The 15,501-nt window shown below is 38.3% G+C and overlaps 1 protein-coding gene across 1 annotated transcript; it reads left to right on the top strand.

The window, feature by feature from the left end:
- Positions 1 to 1,571: 1,571 nt before the first annotated feature.
- On the top strand, positions 1,572 to 12,710 carry LOC121739624 (protein sly1 homolog). Its single transcript, XM_042132126.1, has 11 exons — positions 1,572 to 1,710; positions 2,125 to 2,284; positions 2,732 to 3,033; positions 3,141 to 3,230; positions 3,400 to 3,649; positions 3,800 to 3,958; positions 8,915 to 9,090; positions 9,687 to 9,957; positions 10,288 to 10,423; positions 10,840 to 11,034; positions 12,529 to 12,710. Exons 1-11 carry the CDS (start codon positions 1,683 to 1,685, stop codon positions 12,637 to 12,639), a joined length of 1,878 nt encoding a protein of 625 aa, XP_041988060.1. The 5' UTR covers positions 1,572 to 1,682; the 3' UTR covers positions 12,640 to 12,710.
- The last annotated feature ends 2,791 nt before the right edge of the window (positions 12,711 to 15,501 follow it).

The raw sequence follows: 15,501 nt of genomic DNA on the forward strand, positions 1-15,501 counted from the left end.
CTGGATATGTGGGACTCCTCGGGTGCTGCGGTAAGGAGGAGCACCCTTGGTCACCCACTAAAACCCAACGGTGCCTCCTCTCCGCGTGTCCTTTCTCCGGGAGAGCGGTCCAGGGCTCCGGACGCTCTTCTACCGGAAGAGCTCGTGCAATATGCGACGGATTCCCCAACCCATCGCCGGAGCCTATTATGGCGGGAGTTGACGCTCATCTTGAGCGCGTCTTCGTCCTGCGCATCTTCGTCCTCCGCGCCTTCTCCTTATCGGGTCAGCTGCTTCATCGGCTTCCCGATTTCTCTCAGCGGCCTCCTTCTACGTCATGCCAGTCTTCTCTCGACAGGACTAATGCTCTTATTATATCCGGGAGTGTCAGGTCATGTCCTATAGCGGTGCAGAGTTCTGCTCGTTGTGCGACTCAGGCTGGGCAGGCAACGAGCGTGTGCTGCGCCGTGTCGTCCTCCTCCGTACAATGACGGCACTGGGGCGTTGGCTCCCGTCTGGCCGTATGGTGCAAGTAGTGACCGAAACACCCATGTCCTGTCAGCATCTGCACCATCCGGTAGGAGAGAGTGCCATTACGCTGCGCCACCGAATCCTCCAGTACTGTCCGAATTGCTGCAACAACTCTGTGACCGGCAGTTGGAGATGACATTTGATCTTGCCAGCTGGTGCGCATTATCAGCATTGGTGTATGAGTATTGAGTACCCTGTGTAGAGTTTACTGTAGAGGGAGAGAAAGTAGCAGCACTGAAAGAGTACGGTAACTTTTCTTTTTACTTTTGTACGGGTAAATTTATGACGCTGGGGCACTTGTATGGGACAAATCATTTCTTTTTATATTTTATAAAAAAACATACTTAAAATTAATATACCAAAACAACGTTTGCCGGGTCAGCTATTTATAATATAATATTTAATAAGTTGTGCAATATAGATTATAGACCCAAAAATATTATAACACTTTTTTGTCACATTCTGTATAAATTATTGTATTTTTGATATACAAGGTGTAGGTGTATATCAGATACAATAATTAATAGTAAGCTAATTTACATTTAAAAAGGTACATTATAGGTTCGCGCACACTTTGTCGGCGCGTGCCGGGGCGTGCCGGGGTGGGTCGGGGCGCAGCGCAGTGCAGAATGCGCTATAGCACACTATTGCCAGGTCGGGTCGCATCGCATTGACGGATTATACGCGCATTCGCTTCCATACAAATTGTATGGAGGCGGATTTTTGCGATGCGCCCCGGCACGCTGAGCCCCGGCACGGCCCGTCTCAGTGTGTTCACTCCTTAATGCAACAACGATTTATAATGTACTCAACTATGATTATAAAAGGCGCCTATCAATAATATTGAACTTTTTTAACGTGGTGGGTGATACGGTAGCCGTGTCATCTACTTCTATGGTGTATGACACGCACGGCTGACGTGTCACGAGAAATTTGTATGCCGCCACGACTGAATGCCTTAAAAAATGTGCGTCGCATTGAATCGATTAAAAAAGAAAACTGTCAATGTCTTATGTCACCAACGTGTAGATTTGTCAATATGACAAGTGACAGCGATATTTATGAAAATGATGACGAAGATGTGCGGAAAGTAGATTTTCAATTAAAATAAATTGAAATAAAAACATATTGTAAATATTTTTAGTTAAATGCGAATAATATAACTATCCACAATGACTACTTTACGCGAACGTCAACTCAGTAAGTTTAAAAAATTTATTTGCGGTTAAAATGATTATGATTATTTACACAACATAGCTTCTTGCATTATAATGATTATTTAGGTGCAAGAATAAACACAATTAATACCAAAAAATATAAAATATGACCTTTAATATGCACATACCGTAATTAGAAGTATCAATGCACTGTAAATAACTAGCACAATCTTAGTAAGTCACTGTTTGGATACCAACCTAATTTAAGAGGGACTGGCAAAAAGTTGCTGAGTTATCCATTAAAATTTGTAGTTTAATTAGTTTTCGATTATTTGAACACTTTGAAGTATTTACTTATAATAAGTTTTGAAATATATGAAACAAGTCTTCATATAAAAATTATTTAAGAACTTAATTTTTACTTTGTTATTTGATTTAGAACTTTGTGCAATTTCAGATGCTCTAAAGCAGATGCTTAATTTGAATCAACCACTAACTAAAGCTGTAGCTACAGAACCATCATGGAAAGTTCTTATTTACGACAGAGTGGGTCAGGATATAATTTCTCCTCTTATATCTATAAAAGAGTTAAGGGATTTGGGTGTTACTCTTCATGTGTAAGTTTTTAAATTTCTTCTTTACCTCATCAATTCCTTTCAGAGTCCAGTGTTGCTCTATAATAATATCTAGGAATTAACCCTTCGATCGTGGAAAAAGGAGACACAATAGAATTTCTATTGTGTCTCGGTCACCGGTGACCGTATGGGGCTTGATGAATTCAGAAATAAATGTACTGTAGTACATGCTGGAAAATATATTCTTTGTATCTATATTATCACTTTTTATTTATAAATGTAGATAAATATATTTTATTAACCCACCAATCCCCAAGTGGAGCCGGCTGCCGCATAACAATTGAAAATTTATTGTGTCTGCAACACCCACTATGGAGGTGTTAACATTATCCAAATGTGCTCAAATTTATCGTTAACTGATGTTCAGTACAAAAATCTATACTTGAATATGTTAGAACCCTTTCTTATATTTTTCTTATTACATTTCAGACAACTTCATTCAGACCGGGATCCCATACCCGAAGTTCCAGCTGTTTATTTTTGTGCACCTTCAGAAGAGAACTTGGGTAGAATTTGTCAAGATTTAGACAATGGAATTTACGATCAGTATCACCTAAACTTTATTTCACCCATAACAAGACAAAAGCTTGAAGATTTGGCCGCCTCAGCCATCCAGTCCAACTCTGTAATGAGCATTCATAAAGTTTACGACCAGTATTTGAATTTCATCTGCTTAGAAGATGACTTATTTATTATGAAACATCAGCAATCTGATAATCTCTCATACTATGGTAAGTGTTTCAGGTCCAAATAACACAAGTTAGAAATGAAGATTAGTATTATATGAAAAAGTAACTAATAATGTTCATCAATTACAAGTTACCATCCCTTTTTGCAGCAATAAACAAAGGTGACACCAAAGATACTGAAATGGAAGCCATAATGGATGAAATAGTTGAAAGTTTGTTCTCAGTGTTTGTAACTTTAGGTATGATACCATAGTTTTTAAAATCTGCTTATCCATAAAATATATTCCATAAAAAACGAATATTGCCAAAGAATTTTTGCTATTATTTTTAGGAGATGACTACAAAATATGTACTTCAATGTTTTGCAACAGATGGCATTACTGATATATGTTTTGAAATATTTTACAGGGAATGTACCTGTAATAAGATGTAGTAAAGGAAATGCCGCTGAAATGGTTGCTAAGAAACTGGACAAAAAGCTGCGCGAAAACCTCTGGGATGCCCGTAATAATTTGTTCCACGGACAAACTGGTTCGTTCAGCTTTACACGCCCCATGCTCATATTGCTTGACAGGAACATGGATATGGCGACGCCGCTACACCATACATGGACATACCAGGCATTGGCACATGATGTTTTGGATTTATCTTTGAACAGGTTGGTACAAAACAGACCACTCTTTTAGTATTGTGTCAGGTTTATTTTGATTAAAATGGACCTTATGAAGTGGTTGAGCAAGAATACAGATTCTTTTTATCTGCATTTTTAACCTATTAAAATGTCATGTATTTTCCAACTTTTTTTCAGAGCAATAGTCCCAGAAAGCTCTGGTCCAGTGATGCCAGGACAAAAGTCGAAAACAAGGACTTGTGACTTGGATTCTAAAGACCCTTTGTGGGCGGAACACAAAGGCAGTCCATTCCCCACAGTGGCTGAAGCCATACAGGAAGATTTAGATAAATATAGGTTTGTTTTATCGATCTTGTTTACATCTAACACAACTATAAAATTTGTCAAAAAGTTGTCAAAACTACATACAGGTAGAGATGGGCGATGGGTAAATACCCAATCTACCCACCTGGGTATTTACCGGGTAGATTGGGTAAATACCCAAAAATGGTGGGTATTTATAATTCAGCGTACGTTTTCACATATTTTTTTTTAGTAAATCCTTAGTAAAACCTCCATTAAATAATTCAAATTTGGTCACTAGTTCGTAACTGTTCGAATAAGCCCCTTTAAGTCTTAAACTAATGTATGTTTGCAATACAAAACCATGTTTTTCATGAATTTCGGCCGCATGTCACGCTGTGTTTTTGAACTTTTTTCCTAAATTTTGGTTTTGTATGTGTGATATTAATATTCTTTAAAGTATACTGCCTTTTAATGGTGATAAAGTTTTGGGAATTGAGTAAATCGTCTTAGTGGACGCCTTCATCGTTAAGGGAAACACGCATGCGAAATTTCAAAACATTCATCCCTCCTTTAGGCTAAACTTTGAAAAATTCTAATATTCATAGGTTTTCGTAATTCAATATTTGTTAGTAATTGTAGGCACTTAATACGAAATATTGTTGTGTAATTGTGTCTAAGAAATTATAAGGTTCCACTAACTAACCTTGAGCCTATACTATTACAACCTCAAGGTGTAAAACCTCTTTGAGGTAAGAATTTTGTGAAATACAATTATAGTGGATGCCTACTTTATTAGAGGAACACCTGTGCAAAATCTTGTCTCCTATATAACCAGTACACAATGTCACGATGACCCACTGCAGGCCACGCCATTGCCCGCCACGCCTGAAAATCGTCCGCCATCATACACCATTACTCCGTTTACACAATGGCGATGGCTAGTAGTGGGCCAGTATGGTCAATTGTGAAGAGGCACCTTTACAGTCTTGACACCTATATATTATGTACATGCAAATTAATGTATTATGTAAATGAGTACTGTTTTTGTATAAACGCAACTAATGATCAAATATAAAAAGTTCTTGGCCTGTGCGTTACTTAAAAGAAAAAAATTCCCTTTTAACCGTGGGAGAGCGATTCTTCGGTACGAATGGGTCAACACCGAAAAAACCGGCGTGAAACAGCGCTTGCACTGTGTTTCCTTCAACACGCAAAAGAGAATGCCGATCTTATGACATGTCCTCATGTCGTCCAACTCGACCCTTTATGATGAGGGCGGAAACCGCCAACCGGTATGGTTGGTTATGGTAACGAAGTATGAGCGTCATGTCGGATATTCGGTTTTATCAGCGCTCAGTGCAAGTAGCTCCAGTGAGTGCTCTAGAGTTGGCTCCGGTCTTTACGCGTCTTTTTTGGCTCAACTATCCTACTCACATAGTTTCGGCTTCTTGAAAGACAGCTTTTTGAGAACCCGATACTTAAAAAATGTGACCGTTCCAATTCTTCCAACAGCAGATCAATCGCTATAACCTTCTCGAAGATGATGGAGTCCATCATCAATAGCCAGCCCCTTCGACACTTGGACGCTCAGGGATTACTAAGGCTCGGCTCGGCTCTCTTGGCGTACCTAACTCATTGTTGGCTCAGGCGATTGAAACTATGGGTATTAGCTGTCAGTTTGGATATATACAATTTCACTATTATCCAAGATTCCATACATCCAAGAAATAATGCAAGAGGGTCACAAGTTTCTTAGCAGTCGTAGTTGATGGTGAATGCTCTGATACATCTGTTGACGCTGGTATCCCTCAGGGCTGTGTGCTATCGCCTACCCTATTCATACAGCATATCAATGACATGTTACAGACCAACGGCATTCATTGCTATGCAGATGATAGTACAGATAATGTGACTTCTCGCATATTTCTCGGGGTGGAATGGGGTAGACGTAACTCAGTCTAATTTAACCGCACCAAAACACAAGTCAGCGCGTTCACCACAAAAAAGTCACCAATGGTATATCCTCGTTTAAGGGAACCACTTTAACAATCTTCCCCAGCATGAAAATTGGCGTAAACATTTCACCAAAAATACTAAAAGAGCTACCAGAAAGTAGAATCAAATATCTCACACAAATCCGCGTGTATTTAAAAAAAATTGTCCCCCCGCAATGTAAAGTAGAGATTATAATATTAATCCCCAAACCCGGAAAAGATCCATAGGATGAAAAATCTCACCGGCCTATAAGTCTTCTGCCAGTGCCCTCCAAGGTCTTAGAAATACTCTTCCTGAAACGCATGATGCCAGAAATCAGAGCGAGTAAACTGTTATCCGATCACCAATTCGGGCAAGCCAAGCGTGGGACCGTGGAGCAGGTACACAGACTGGTAGAAGAAATTCAAAAAGCTTTTGAAAGCAAATCTTACTATTTTTCTGGACATATCACAGGCCTTTGATCGATTATGGCATCTTGGACTGTTGTATAAAGTTCGTAAAAAGCCACCCTTAACTTCTACCTCTTTATAAACGCATACCTCAGCAATAGATATTTCTATGATGAGTACGGAGATAGTGTCACATGTCTCCATGAAATCGAAGCAGGAGTGCCGCAAGGCAGTATATTGGGCCCTTATCTCTACCTTCTAAACACATTAGACCTTCCAAGTACTGATGAAGCTCTGACATATACATACGCAGATGACACAGCAATCCTCGCAGTAGACCAAACAGCCCATGGAGCATCGGCAAAATTGCAAAGAACCTTAAACGAAATATCATAGTGGTCATTTTAACCACTATGATATTTCGTTTTTTGGAGGATAAAAGCCAACGAGAATAAATCTGTCCATGTAACTTTCACATTAAGACACGAAACATGTCAAAGTGGAACTTAATCGGATAAAAATACCACAGTCAAACGATGTTAGATACCTAGGACTTTATCTCGACAGGCGATTAACATGGAGAACACATATATGGAACAAAAGAAAGGCTTTAGACAAGCAGCTACGAAAGCTTTACTGGCTGATAAAATAAACTTATTTTGTATAAAAGCATACTCAAACCCATCTGGACCTATGGGATGCAGTTGTGGGGCACAACCTCCACATCAAACACAGAAATTCTACAACGATTCCAATCTAAAACCCTGCGTTCAATAACTGGAGCCCCATATTATGTTACGAATAGCCAAACCTACAATGATCTAAAAATCAAGTATGTAAAAGAGAAAATTAAAAACTCCCTTCAAAACTATTGTAAAAGGATAAAATGACATCCCAATATATTGGCAAAAAAATTGATAAAAACTCTACCAAACCAAACATTCAAAAGATTAAAAAGACGAGCCGCACAAAATCTTCTGTAAATAAAGATAAATAGTAAATATATAGACGCATCAATGGATGCGTGCCATACAAAGAAGAAATTCAAAACGACTAGTTCAATGTCTAGAAGTCAGATCGCTAGCAGAATGAGAAGTTAAAAAAATCAGAAGCAAATCAAAGCAAATCAGATTTTATATAAGATATATGTATAAATAATAAAAAATTATACCTACATATTTTTTATATAATTTCTGTAACCAGGTACTTATACATTGTCTATTTTAAAAGTAATTTTCAAGGGTCTTCTAATATTTTTTCTAATATATTTTTTAAATATTTTAAAGGTTTTTCAAATATTTTAAATTATTAATAAAATAATACAATGTAAATAAAAAAATCGGCCAAGTGCGAGTCGGACTCGCGCACAAAGGGTTCCGTACCATTATAGAGAAAAATTAGGACAAAATTTGTGTTTTTTGTATGGCAGCCCCTCTTAATTTTTTTATTTTATATTAATATTATTATTAAATATTAAAGTTAACATCCATCTAAAGACTGTGTAAAAATTCAAGTACCTACATTTTGCTATTATTGATAAGATAGCAGAAAAGGCCAAAAAAAACACGTTTGTTGTATGGGAGCCCCCCTTAGATATTAATTTTATTTGGTTTTTAGTATTTGTTTTTATAGTGGCAACGTATATACACAATCTGTGAAAATTTCAACTCTCTAGCTATTACCGTTCTTGAGGTGGTTGTGACTTAAGTATTGAATTTTATCTACCCGCCCTTTTGGGTAGATACGGGTATTTACCGGGTACGTGAGGGTAAATACCGGGTAGATGGGTAAATACCCAGGTACGTGCCCATCTCTACTGATACAGGTCATAGGCTACTTTTACGGCAAAATGTATGGTTACTGCAGGAACGTAAAACCGTTTACCTTGAATCTACTGGTAAATATCTTTTGCTAGCAATTACAGGAGGGTAATACTTATCCCCCTAAATTTTGAGTTTAGCTTTTTTCGAGTTCATTACTGCTTTACCATCTAAATTCAGCTTACCTCTCACTAACTTCCGACATTATACGGTGGCGGACATGAAACTGATTTATTGACTGTATCTACCGCTACTTATCTCTTTCACTCGCGCGCAAAAATATCGCCGTTACATGTGGAAACGAGATAGCAATCACAAGTCGCATTCACATGCGACTTCGCAACGCGACACAAGTCGCGTTCACTCACGTGAAGGAGTCAACATGACTATACCAGCCCCGGATTTATAAATAGGCCGTTATAGGCCACGGCCTGTGGGTGGCTGCGTCCCAGAGGGCCGCAGCGTCCATAGAGGCCCTAAAGATTACGTATGTACATGGGGCGGCGCGGCGGAATAAAGTGGCCTATTCTATCCTATATATAAGAGCAATGCGATAGCAATTATTGCGCGATAATTGCTCCAAAATCGCAATTTCGTATCACGTATCATCCAAAACAATACGATTGCAATCGATCACTATACATGACACCATTGTTTGTGACATTCATGACACCCAGCAATCACTCGCGCGATTATTGCTAGTGGATTGTTGATCGCTATTTTTACGTGATAAGGTAGCCGAACTGGACTATACAATATTATGTCAGAAACTCAGAACTACACATTAACGATCTTTCTTCCAGGAGTTCAGAAGCAGAGGTAAAGAAGCTAAAGAGCTCAATGGGTCTGGACGCGGACAGTGATCTCGCGTTGAGCATGGTGAACGACAACACGCAGCGTCTCACCAGCGCCGTCAACAGCCTGCCGCAGCTCATGGAGAAAAAGCGACTCATTGATATGCATACTACTATCGCCACAGGTATGACAAAAATATTATAATAAAATTGTCGCCTCCGTGGTCCAGTGGTTTGGAGCGTGGCTCTTAACTCGGAGGTCGTGGGTACGATTACCGCGTTGGAAACATGCTATTTCCAAATTTGGGTAGGACAATGCCAGCTGATCACCTGATTGTCTGACAAGTAAGATGATCCATGCGTCGGATGGTCCTGCGCCTGATCTCTCGCCAGTCGTGTCGGTCGTCCGTCCCACTGGTTTATGAGAGTAAAGGAATAGAGAGTGCTCTTATGTACTGCGCACACACATGGGCACTATAAAATTACTCCTGCGTAACTGGCCTGGTTTCAATGAAACCAGCCACCGTCACCGAAACCGGTGTGGGAGTTATTATATTTATAATATATATATATATAATTGCCACTCTAAACAATTCTCAATACTATTGACTTGCCAGAGGGGATCAACGTATCTTGAAGCACCTTTGTCACAATGTGTAAAAAAAAATTAAAAATTTTTGCAATTACAAAATTTTGTAATAGCGACGCATGCTCAACGAGACACTCTAAATAACTAAAATAACAACTTCAACCTATGATTAAATAATATCCTTATTTTTAGCCATCCTTAACGCAATAAAATCAAGACGATTAGACTCGTTCTTTGAGTTGGAAGAGAAGATAATGAGCAAAAGCAGTGGCATAGAAAGCAAAGCAGTGTTGGACTTGATCGCAGACACGAGTGCCGGCACGGAGGAGGACAAGATGAGGTTGTTCATAATTTACTATCTGTGCACGTCGCAGATGCCCGAAGACGAATACAAGAAGTTCGAGACGGCGCTGCTCGGAGCTAACTGTGACATCAGACCTATGGCCTATATGAAGAGATGGAAGTAAGTTTTTTATTATTATTATTACGTTGTACAACCGATTTGTATTTTTATTATGTAATGACTGTAAATCAGTTGTTGGTAACTGAACACGTAGTTTGAAAAAGGCCTAACCCTATTTGTTTCAATCGCGCACGTAAACATTGCTAGCTCGTGCAAACGAGATAGCTCTAGGAGAGAAGGCAACCAGTTACCAGTGTAAGACCTTCCTAGGCGGTCGAAGACTTAGTAAATGTCAAAATACGTTATTCATAGCTTAGTAATTTTTAAAGGATTTTGTGCATGAATAATTTTATGTTCTGTAATATTTATCTTTAATTTTGTTTATTACAGGGGCCTAACTAAAATATCAAGTCAGGGTCAGTACGAGGGTGGCGGCACCAAGACCGTGTCTATGTTCTCCAAACTCGTCTCCCAGGGATCTTCCTTTGTCATGGAGGGTGTTAAGAATCTAGTTGTGAAGAAACATGTAAGCCTTGATTCTAGCTTGTTATATTCAACGAAATTCGACTGTTAAACTAAATCATGTACAACTTGTCTTATCACTCCCTTTCTGTTTCTCATCAGCAAAAATAATTATACTAAAATAATACACATTGTTTTAAAGTAACACGAAGTTTACCGGGACAGCTAGTGTCATATAAAAGTGGGCGTGTCTTTGCCTTAAGCCTTTGTCTGCCGCTCGATTAAGGTTTTGTTATTTGGGAATTTAAGTTTAAAAGTGCATGAGAAAAAAGACCGCTAGCCCTAACTACAGGTTCGACTCTAACCTCAGTACTAATTTAAAATATAATGTAGACAAAAGCCTCTCATTTGAAGTAAGGACTACTCAGCCTTTGAAATCAGTAAGGACTACTCAGCCAACACAAATGATAATATTTCCAGAAACTACCTGTAAGTCGCACAGTGGAGAGCGCGCTATCGGGCGAGAGCGACGAGCTAGGCTGGCTGGAGCCGCGCGCCGCTCGCGCCGACGCAGGGCGGCCGCGCGCGCGTCACGCCCCGCCCACCGACTCGCTCGTGTTCCTCGTCGGCGGCGGCAGCTACATCGAGTACCAGAACCTTATGGAGTTCGCCAAGGTGACTTGCGTTTCTTTCTTTCTCTCTCATTTACACACACGTAGGGAATGTTATTTTCGAATATTTTTTTAAAGAAATATTCGAATATGTAATAACATTCCCTACAAACATGCAAGCGCCGAAAAGCATACATTCATAAGTGTCTAATGGCACATACACACATGCCGCCGGCTTATACCGCCGGGTTTGCCGCCGGCTTTCAGACTGCCTTGCCACCGAAGCCGGCGGCATGTGTGCTTAGCCGGTGGCCGGGCCGCCGACCATGCCGCCGGTATAAAGCTGCGCGTCCACTGCATCGGAATCGGATCGTACGGAGCGTACGGAGCGTCGTCATTTACGAAATGCCGATGGGGTGCGTCCACTGCATTCGGATTCCGCATCGGCAATTTAGTTATTAATGTATATATGAAATGTGTGCGTTAACGCTTTGGAGTTAAGGTTGGACTTGCTATGTTCAGTTTTGATACTTTGTTTCGATGCGCTTTGACTCTGCACTAAATATATAAATTGAACCATAGACGCGGCTGCGGATGACGTCATCGGCATAAATTCCGGTCTCAGGCACAGAAATGCCGATCCAGTGCACGCAGTACCATACAAAGCAACAAATCCGTACGCTCCGTACGCTCCGATTCCGATCCAGTGCACGCGCAGCTTAAGCCGGCGGCATGTGTGGATACAGCATAAACTCACTGCCGAATTTCCGCGGCGGAAGTTCGGCTTGATTCCGCCTACAATGTATTTTAAATTACCCATGACACCATGCCGAAATTCCGTCACGTTATATTGCATGCCTTTGACATTGCTGACGTAATCATGCGGAATTTCTGCCGCGGAACTTCGGCATGGTGAGTTTAGTGAGACACTTAGTTACATGTTAACAAGCTACTATCTAATACTATATAAAGATACTAGACTAATTTCTAACTACATTTTTGCAGTCATTTTATTCTCCTCAAAATATTTGATCAAAAAGGTAATATTTGGCTGCAATGACCTAGTCCTAGTTGAACTACATAATATTTGAGTATTTGTGGTGTGTTCGCGTTTAACTACGCTGTAACGGTTTTGTATTATTTAAATCACAAATCACAATACCCAAATGTTCAATCGTCACACAACATTCTTAATTTAAATATGAAGTGAAGTTGCTTGCACGTCTACTTGTGTACCTACTTTATATATACTGGCATTTTAATTTAAACGTACGGGTTCCGCAGTTCGCAGCGTCGGTGGACTAGAGGCGTAAATACGCCTCTAGTCCACCGACGCTGCGAACTGCGAAATATCTGCGAAACCAATGCGAAACAGGAATAGAGCAAGATGCAATATAACGCATTGTCGTGTGGCGAATGAGACAGTAAATCGGTACGCCGCTGTTTCGCAGTTCGCAGCGTCGGTGGACTAGAGGCGTTAAACTCACAAATTCATTCTCATTGAGTTCTTTTTTTTTTCATCTGTACTAGCTGTTTATCGACTGTATTATTTTTTCAGCAACAAGCGGCGAGTGGGGTGACAAGGAAAATTATATACGGCGCTACCACGCTACCGAACGCGACGCAATTTCTCAAACAACTGTCACTATTAGGTGAAGAGCTACAATAAACATTCCTTATATCCAATCACTGTAATATATTATTATGAAAATAAATTATAATTTACTGCTGTAGCCCTAGCATGGCCGCCAATAGAAATGCGAAAGTATAGACAAACTGTGGACATAAACCGAAGGTGCCGTTCGTTCCGAAAAATTCAATTGGCATTATAATTGAATTTTTCGGAACGAAAAAGGATCGGAACGGCACCTTAAGTTTATCTGCACAGTTAGTCTATACTTTCGCATTTTAATGCTAAGGCTACTGGTAATATTAAATGGTAATATTATTTATAAATTTATTTACATTTTCCTCGTTCCATCTAATATTTGTTTTTTTTTTTTTTTATATAAAATTGTGGCCGTCTATGGACTGTTCGTCCATATCCTTTTTTTGTTATAATTTAGATTTTTCGCACCAAGGATAATTGAAATAATATTATGAATTTTAATTAATTGTGGTCCATCACGCCATGGATACTTTTTTTTTTTAGATATAGGTAATATATATATATATATATATATATATATATATATATATATATATATATATATATAAAATAAAAAATAAAATAAAAAATGTTTTATTTCTGAGTAAATTTGAATCAAATTTTTTCAGAATGTCTACCTGATGCCTACCACCGGTTCGGGAACTACCCCGGCGAGAAGAACCGGCGTAAGAAACTCGCACGGGTTCCACTTTTTACCAAAAAAGTGAGAGAAAAATTATTCTTTTAAAATAAAGTTTACAATTTTGTAACTTAATATTATATACAATGTCAACATACATAATTGTAAGTCATAATATAATAATGTAGAAGTAGCCTTGCAAGAAGCCATCCTACTCCCAAGATGTGCCATCTTCTATGAAATCATTGACCTTATAATAAGCTTTGGCACACAAACGCTCTTTGACTACTTTTTTAAATTTATTAATGGAAAGATTTTGAACGTTTTCTGGGATTTTATTGTAAAGGCGTATACATTGACCTTTAAAAGATTTACTGACTTTACTAAGTCTGATATATATATATATATATATATATATATATATATATATATATATATATATATATATATATATATATATATATATATATATATATATATATATATATTATACATATAATAAATAAATATATATTTATTGTTTTATAAATATTACATAATAATGATATTAATGTTTTGAACGGTGAGGTCCCAGTCGGTGTGGCGGCCAGTAGGTCCGACATTTTCCGATTTCCTTAGATTTTATGCTGCTCCACCCTTTGCCTTTAGATGTTGTGACATTGGCTTGGTGGAGAGGGGTGGAGTTTCTAGGGTGTTAAAGAGATATCGTTCTGTGTCGAATCTACCCGCCATGTGGCTTAGGACTTTATCGTTCCTGTCTTTTATAGCCATTTTTATGTTTTAATCTTTTATGTGATCGGTTGAGCCTCCGTGGCTAATATTTGGTTAGTTTGTATTTTTTAATAGTTTTCCTTGTATTTAGTAAACACTATTAGTCGCTAGAGGCAAATCAGTAGCTACATTGGTTTTTCCGGTATAAAAACCGCTTATTATTTAATCTAAATTTTCTATTCCTTAGTTATATAGAAACTGTTGTCTGTTGAAATAAAGAGTAGCAACTACTTACTCTTATGTTTTAAATTATATTATTATCATAGTAGGAAAACGCGACAAACTATATATTATTTAAAACGTTTATTTTATCTTTCACGTTGTAAAACGTAGTTCGCAAATATACCAGTAGGTATCGAATAGGCATTGAAAGCAAAAATAGGCCAGTTTGTATAGCTTGATAACGCGTTCAGAGTTCAAGGTGACATCGGGATTAGCAAATACTGTTGACTTCCTACTCGTTCGCCTTGACAGATGATCTATGGCGTAGATCATGGTATTATTACCACACAATGTAGCCCAGGAAAACCAAAACGGAACATGGCGTTATAAGGGTGGCTACACATGGCTACCATGGGCATACTGACTACTGAGCATTAGTATTAGCTCTGGCCTCTGTCTGTATGAACATTTTTAGAGGCCGCCAGCCAATTTTTTGGCACTTCATCGGCTTGATACGGCTGATTTATTAGTAAATAAGTAATAAATCATACAGCAGTAGCGACACCTACAGGCGGAACTAGATCTCAATTATATCATTTTGACTTAATGTAATGCTTCTTACTGATTTTCAAATGCGAAGAATAATGTAATACCATGGAGCTAATAGCTCCGTGTGTAATACCCTCCAATATTATGAATGATTATCCAAAAAGCAGGTAGGTACATAAATTATACTAAATTGCAAGACCCACATTAAACTAACTGCCGCACTCAGAGTGGAATATTAATTACTTAAATATAATTAATTCAAAATTTTGACATAAGCCCCATACATTATATCTGTCAAACTCTTCATTTAATTGAAGGTTAATCATAACTTAATGTCTCTGAGTACGGCGGTAAGATATTTTAAAACACGTGTATCCGTTTCGTTAATAGTCCGTCTGTGTTACAGCTCCCACAATAAATTAGCGTTATTATTATTTACTTATTAACCATAATTGCATAATTATTACGATATATTTTCCTGAATGTTAAAACGACTAAAATTAAATAGTCAGGTATGTAAAACATAATGAAGTAGTCCGTCCGTATGACTGGAACAAAGTCATTAAGTTTTCTGCTTGTAAATCTTTTTATTAAATATATTATATCTTAGCACGTGCACAGGGATTTTATATTAACATAATATTTAGGAGTCTACCGAGCAAGGTTTCATCGAAATAAAAGTCATGTTCAACAAGTTAGCATTTTATTTACAATGACATTGAAAATAGAGCTAACATCTAATATCTACCAATAAATTTTGA

The sequence above is a fragment of the Aricia agestis genome, chromosome 2 (assembly GCF_905147365.1).
Source record: "Aricia agestis chromosome 2, ilAriAges1.1, whole genome shotgun sequence".
NCBI lineage: Eukaryota > Metazoa > Arthropoda > Insecta > Lepidoptera > Lycaenidae > Aricia > Aricia agestis.